Source organism: Pygoscelis adeliae, unplaced genomic scaffold, assembly GCF_000699105.1.
Source record: "Pygoscelis adeliae isolate BGI_AS28 unplaced genomic scaffold, ASM69910v1 Scaffold51, whole genome shotgun sequence".
Lineage (NCBI taxonomy): Eukaryota > Metazoa > Chordata > Aves > Sphenisciformes > Spheniscidae > Pygoscelis > Pygoscelis adeliae.
In genome coordinates this window covers 1,202,958-1,209,893 of record NW_008824007.1, presented here as the reverse complement: position 1 = coordinate 1,209,893, position 6,936 = coordinate 1,202,958, and the positions used below count along the sequence as shown (strand labels likewise).

At 41.3% G+C, this 6,936-nt stretch overlaps 1 protein-coding gene across 1 annotated transcript in view; it reads left to right on the top strand.

The window, feature by feature from the left end:
* Window positions 1-6,936, top strand: part of TMEM163 (transmembrane protein 163) — a 112,497-nt gene that overhangs the window by 85,278 nt on the left and 20,283 nt on the right. The window contains exon 5 of the mRNA XM_009325857.1: window positions 6,799-6,895. Within this exon, the coding sequence (XP_009324132.1) occupies window positions 6,799-6,895 (97 nt within the window). The remainder of the gene's footprint in view (window positions 1-6,798; window positions 6,896-6,936) is intronic.

Below are 6,936 nucleotides of genomic sequence, written 5' to 3'. Positions count from 1 at the left end.
AGAAAATGAGAAGCAATATGCTCTGTTCACTGATGGGTCCTGTCGTATTTTGGGAAAGCATCAGAGGTGGAAAGCTGCTGTATGGAGTCCTATACGACAAGTTGTAGAAACTGCTGAAGGAGAAGGTGAATCGAGCCAATTTGCAGAAGTAAAGGCAATCCGGCTGGCTTTAGACATTGCTGACCGAGAAAAGTGGCCAGTGCTCTGTCTCTATACTGACTCATGGATGGTGGCAAATGCCCTGTGGGGGTGGTTGCAGCAATGGAAGCAGCAAAGCAGCAAATTTTTGATTAAGGGAAAGACTATCAGGTGCTTACAGTGATAGATTTCCTTTTCTGGTTTCCTTATGAGTTGTGAGAATTTGTCATCAAAATGAAGAATTGTGTCTATTAGAGCTCTGTACAGGGAATGTGTTATGGAAAAGATGAGGTGGCAGATGTATGTCATGTAATACAGTTACACTGATCTCATTTTGATGGGTGTGAATGCAAATATCCAGGACTGGTGTGATACAAAATGGATATTTATAGGGTTGTATAAATATAAATGGGTTGTATACGGGTTGTAGTACTGCTTTCAGAAGAATGTCTTTTGGAAATTGCCAGGTTGTAGCACACCCAGAACCAAGCTTTAGATTGGAGACACGAGTTTAGTTTTTAGGATGTAGACATAATTGTGTTTCTGAATTTCACTAGAAGTGAACTAGCAGTAACTGGGGCTTGAAAGCTGTATAAAGTCTTTGGCAGTTTTGAAAGTCCAAATAATTTCATTCTCAATGCCTGATGCTGCAGTACAACTGATTCAACAGTAGGTTTAATCTGCGACAAAGTTACATTGAAAAGTTGACAAAATTGATGAGTTCATTTTTTAATACAGTGAGTTCTGGATTTTCAGATAGAAGTACTGCATCAAAAACACATCAAGAAGTATATTTGGCAGATTGTGATCTGCTACCAAGACCTACAGCAAACTAAAGAAGACCTGGTGGTTTCACTGTTAAAATTGTAATATTAAATCCTCTTTACCGACAACTTAATGATATAGTTTTAATTATTCTTGCATTCAAAGTGCCATTGCTTTAAGAAAAAAAACTTTGGAAGTTTGAGCTTTAGTTGATCTTAAAGTTGATTATTGCCTGGATATCAGAGAGATGCCCTCACCTTGTCCTTTCTGAATTAGTCTATTATTCTTTAAACTATACTGCATTATGAAAGATTCCGGAAAGCTTATTGTTTCTGAAAATCAAATCATGGTTTTCCATTACATTTTAAAATGTTTTGACTAAATTGTCTCTGTTCCTCTTTCTTTTTAGAAGTAATATGTAAAAAACTCTGTAAACTAGAGAGGTATGGATTTGGTGGGTGGACTGTCCGGTGGGTGAGGAACTGGTTAGATGGTCGCATCCAGAGGACAGTGGTCAGTGGCTCAATGTCCACATAGAGACTGGTGACGAGTGGCGTCCCACAGGGGTCCGTATTGGGACCGGTACTGTATAATATCTTCATCAATGACATAGACAGTGGGATCGAGTGCACCCTCAGAAACTTTGCAGATGACACCAAGCTGAGTGGTGCGGTCGACACGCCAGAGGGACGGGATGCCATCCAGAGGGACCTGGCCAAGCTGGAGAAGTGGGCCTGTGTGAACCTCATGAGGGTCAACAAGGCCAAGTGCAAGGTCCTGCACCTGGGTTGGGGCAACCCGCGGTATTAATACAGGCTGGGGGATGAAGGGATTGAGAGCAGCCCTGCCGAGAAGGACTTGGGGGTACTGGTGAGATGAAAAGCTGGACAGGAGCCAGCAATGTGCACTCACAGCCCAGAAGGCCAATCGCATCCTGGGCTGCATCCAAAGCAGCGTGGCCAGCAGGTTGAGGGAGGTGATTCTGCCCCTCTAGTCTGCTCTGGGGAGACCCCAGCTGGAGTACTGTGTCCAGCTCTGGAGCCCTCAGCATAAGAAAGACACGGGCCTGTTGGAGCGGGTCCAGAGGAGGGCCATGAAAATGATGAGGGGGATGGAACACCTCTCCTATGAAGAAAGGCTGAGAGAGGTGGGGTTGTTCAGCCTAGAGAAGAGAAGGCTTTGGGGAGACCTTCTTGCAGCCTCTCAGTACTTAAAGGGGGCTTATAAAAAGATGGCGGCAAACCTTTTAGCAGGGCCTGTTGCGACAGGACAAGGGGCAATGGCTTTAAACTAAAGGGGGTTAGATTTAGACTAGATAGAAGGAAGAAATTGTTTATGCTGAGGGTGGTGAAACACTGGCCCAGGTTGCCCAGAGAGGTGGTGGATGCCCCATCCCTGGAAACATTCCAGGTCAGGTTGGACGGGGCCCACGGCAGGGCGGTTGGGCAAGATGACCTTTAGAGGTCCTTTCCAACCCAAACTGTTTTATGATTCTATAATTCTATGATAATATATTACATGGAACTGAGGGAGATTTCAGATTCATGCATTCTTCATTTGACCTTTTCTGTTGCCTGTCAAACCTGTAGTGATCAATTATTTTGCATTATAGATCAATTATATTGCTAATAATGTAGTAGATATTTAGTGGGAAGCTCTTATAGTAACTCACGTAGAAATGGCTGTAAAATAAGTACACAATCTTCAACAGGTGCTGGAGGTGTAAGTGGTACTGGTGGCATATGATACATCGAGATCTGTTCATCATGGGTGTCGCTGGACAGAGAGTACCCTCATGTCTTAGCAGGAAGATACCAATGTTCTGGAATACGAGGGCATTAGGTGGACCACTAGTTGCTCCAGAGTGTCTGAATTTCTGGCAGTGGTCATGGGGGACCTGGAGATTGAGGAGTGTTTATTACACTATGGTGATTCCAAGCCAGGGTTATCTGTAAAATCTTCACTAGGTTTTCAGTCAAACCTCACTTCTGTATAACTCCTCTTTCATTAATTTTTATGGGTACTTCTGAGTTGACTTGAACTTGTTTAGAAATGGCAGTTGGCTCATCTAATTTAATTGAATGTTACTAATGAAATGGCATTTGCCAACAGCCCTGGCACTAACACCCGTCGTGTGCAGTTGGAGACACTATTTAGTTACAAAGCAGTTGAGTAATTGTTAGCAGGCTTGTATTAAAGTTTTTGTCGTCTAATGGCTTGAAAATAAAGCAAGGTTACAACAACCACTTACAATTTGTTTATATGTACTGCAGTTAAAATTTCAGATTAATTTTTGGAGGTTTCTTATTTTGTACATTTGTAGTTGAATTTTGCATGATTTGCAGTCTAGATAGAAATTATTTTTCTGGCAAATGAGATTGAAAGAAGACACTATGCAATATTTTGTTCTAGTGGTTTTGCAGATAAACTGATACACTCAAGAAGACAAGAAACATGTATTTTTGCACTTAAAGTACTATGCCATTACTCATGAATTTTGCATGGCTATGGATTCCAACAGCCAGCGTATAAAGGAGAAGCTAGGCTTGCTAAATATGATGACTGAGTGCTGATTCAAACCTCAGACCGCATTTCTGTCTGCTATTAATACCCTTGTCACTGTTATGAACATCTTCCTTTCTTCTTTCTACTTTTAGCTTTTTCTGGTTAAGTAGGTGTATGGGAATTCTTTTGACACAGTAAAACTGATCTGGAGAATAAGAGAAGCAGCTCAAGATTGCTGAAGTCATTACTGATCTGCTGGCATAGGCAAAGATTCAAAATATTTGCTGTTAGGCTTGGGTGTTTGGAGAGAACCCCAAACTCTCCAATATACATGAGAACCGAATCCAGCCAGTGGTCAGGGCAAGTGCTGGTTCCCTGGACACATTAGACTTGTGCCAGCAAGGCTCCTGTCAAGCAAGCCCTTAGGGAATGTTTGCCTGTCTTCCTCAGAAGATGTGTGCAAGGAATAGAAGGTATGCTAAGGGAAAGTAATGATGCTTCACTGTCTTCTCTTTCCCATATACTTGGCATTCAACAATATCTGTTGGCACAAGAAAGTTTAATCTATTGTTTCCAACTCACAGATTTGTGGCTGTGCTGGTTTAAACCTGCTGGGAACGATAGAAAAGCTTGTCTTCCAGTGTTGCTTTCAGATGAAACGTCAGCATATTCTTGCATGAAATGTATGTATCTTATGTCAACCTGTCACTGGCTCAGCAAATGGCCTTAGATGAGTCAGCCAACTTTTGTGGACCAGTTCTGTGTTCAAGTTACCTAACACCTGCATTTGTCCCAGGTAAATGAGCAGAACTTTTAGTATATGCTTCTGTACCTCACCCCAAAAAAATAAAATAATCATTACAACATAATCTATTGTGAAGGATCGTGCAGTATAAGCTTCTTAGGTTATGGCAGTGCTAAATCTTACAGAAGTAATACATAAAGGTGGTACTGAAAAGTTCTGAGTTTGACAAAAGTAGGTGAAGAGGCTCTGGATAGATCTCTGTGCAGTGATCCACTCAGAGTGAAACTGCAAATCTCTGAAAAGAATCTATTGCAGAACAGGGACCTGCTTGCAAATATGCAATGGAAAATGGAAAGCCCTCTAATTTTCAATTTTACTCATTCTTCTTGGGAGATGAACCTTCCTCCCATCTGTATTACCATTTAATGATCACCTCTTGCTGCAGTATTGCAGAGAACCCATCCTGTCAGTTTCTTCCTCTATCACAGATTATGGGCCAGATTTTTTGTTCTTGTGTTTGAGTCTAGGGGAAGGACTCTAGGGTAATCAGACTGTCTCAAGCCTTTTCTGCCTACTTTTTACAACAGGTTATGTTCAACAAGAATGAGGGCTGTGTTGCAATTTACTACAAAGGAGTTAAACATCTGTCTTAAAATAGATGTAGCAGAGTTTTGCCTACCTGAGACGAGTACCTCATCTACAATACCACTCCGTTGCTAGGAAGGATGCTAGCCTCTACATTATCTGTACTCCTCTGCAGAAGGGCAGCCCCTTTACTGAGAACTTGTCTGTAGGATTATGTGGGTTTAGTGTCGCTTGTGTTGGGGAAATAAAATGACCAGCTACTCACCTGCGCCACTGCTGCAGCTGTGTCTCCTGACCTAAGCAGAGCAATGCCAGTTCAACTGCAGTCTCTAGATTGAGCTTGATGTGAACATTACATGTGTTGCCAAGCACCAGATGGCCTGATGTCTGAGTTGTTGAAAATAGTAGCATGCTACTGGAATAATTATAGCATCCGTAAACTGAGCTAACAGATAGGTACCAAATGATGAATAACAAACAAAGGAATACAACTTTTGAAGAAAAAAATGTACATATAGATATGACTTCTTAACTATTTCATGCTTTAAATGTTAAAATTGCTTTTACTGTGTATCTATCTATAGTAGTAGAATTTTATATGAAGAGCTATTAGTAAAATGGAATTATGGATATATCAATACTATTATTGTTTGTGTAGAGGAAGTCAAAGCCTTATATCCTGAAGTATTTCACAGCAAGAGGAACTCCATCTCAGAGTAGTATTGGTCTGTATGTTTGAACAAAAGCAAGAGTTTTCTCTTTTACTGTGGAGTTCTGGGTATGCATTATGTGCTTTGTAAACCTCATTGTGCCTGTGTGTTGTGTGTTAACCTCAGTCGGCAACTGAGTACCACACAGCCACTCGCTCACTCCTCGCCCCCCTCCCTGCCCCCGGTGGGATGGGGGAGACAATTGGAAGAGTAGAAGTGAGAAAAACTCGTGGGTTGAGATAAAAACAGTTTAATAATTGAAATAAAATAATAACAACAACAACAACAATAATGTAATAATAATAATAATACACAAAGCAAGTGATGCACAGTGCAATTGCTCACCACCTGCCGACCGATGCCCAGCCAGTCCCCGAGCAGCAGCCCCCCCGGCCAGCTCCCCCCAGTTTATGTACTGAGCATGACGTCCCATGGTATGGAATGTCCCTTTGGCCCGTTTGGCTGTGCCCCCTCCCAGCTTCTTGTGCACCTCCAGCCTTCTCAGTTGGTAGAGCATGGAAAACTAAAAAGTCCTTGGCTAGTGTAAGCACTGCTTAGCAACAACTAAAACATTGGTGCCTTATCAATTTTGTTCTCATCCTAAATCCAAAACACAGCACTGTACCAGCTACTAAGAAGGAAATTAACTCTATCCCTGCTTGAAACCAGGACACTGTGTCCTATACAAAACTTAATTATTTTCTGTTACTTTATCTTCTTTTCATTAACTCATTTGTTTGCTTTTTATAAGACTGGATTCTAAGCTCTGCAGGGCAGGAATAGATAGTCTAATTCTGCACAGCACCTCATCTGATGAGACTGATCCTTATTTAGGTATTGAGACGCCCTTGGACAGCCTATGAAGTGATGCACCTAACCTACTGATTTTTTTTAATATCTGCACTTAAAATCTTTTTTCTTGGAGATTTGGGGAGGAAACAGATGTTTCAGGTTCTGTTATGCTACTGACCAGATTTACCAAACATCTGTCCTGGTTTGGTAAAGGGAATAAAGTTCCCTTGATTATTTCTAATGCAAGATCCTAGCAAAACAAACAAAGAGAAACAGACCTCTAGAGGTCTCTCTGATAAATCATCAGGAGCAGAAGAGACCTGTTTTTCTCTCTCACTCTGAAACATCATCTGGTTTGCCCTGTCTGCTCACGTATAATCCAGGTTTTAAGAACTGGAGAGGAATTGGACGTTTCTTTTCATTCTCTTCTTTAATTCAAGTCTCTAGCTCCTTAAGTTTTTATTATTAATATTCTGTTGTGTGTTATCCTTCAGCAGTGGGAGAGTTGGCAACTCCAAATATGTTCTTAACATTTCTTTTTTTCTCTTTTTTTTCCAGAGCTTGTGTTATCTTGGGTGTCATATTCCTCCTGTCATCTCTATGTATTGTGATCAAAGCCATCCATGATCTTGCGAAGAAGGTGCTTCCAGAAGTGGTAAGGTGATTCATGTTCTTTAAAAAGTTCTTTTTATTCCC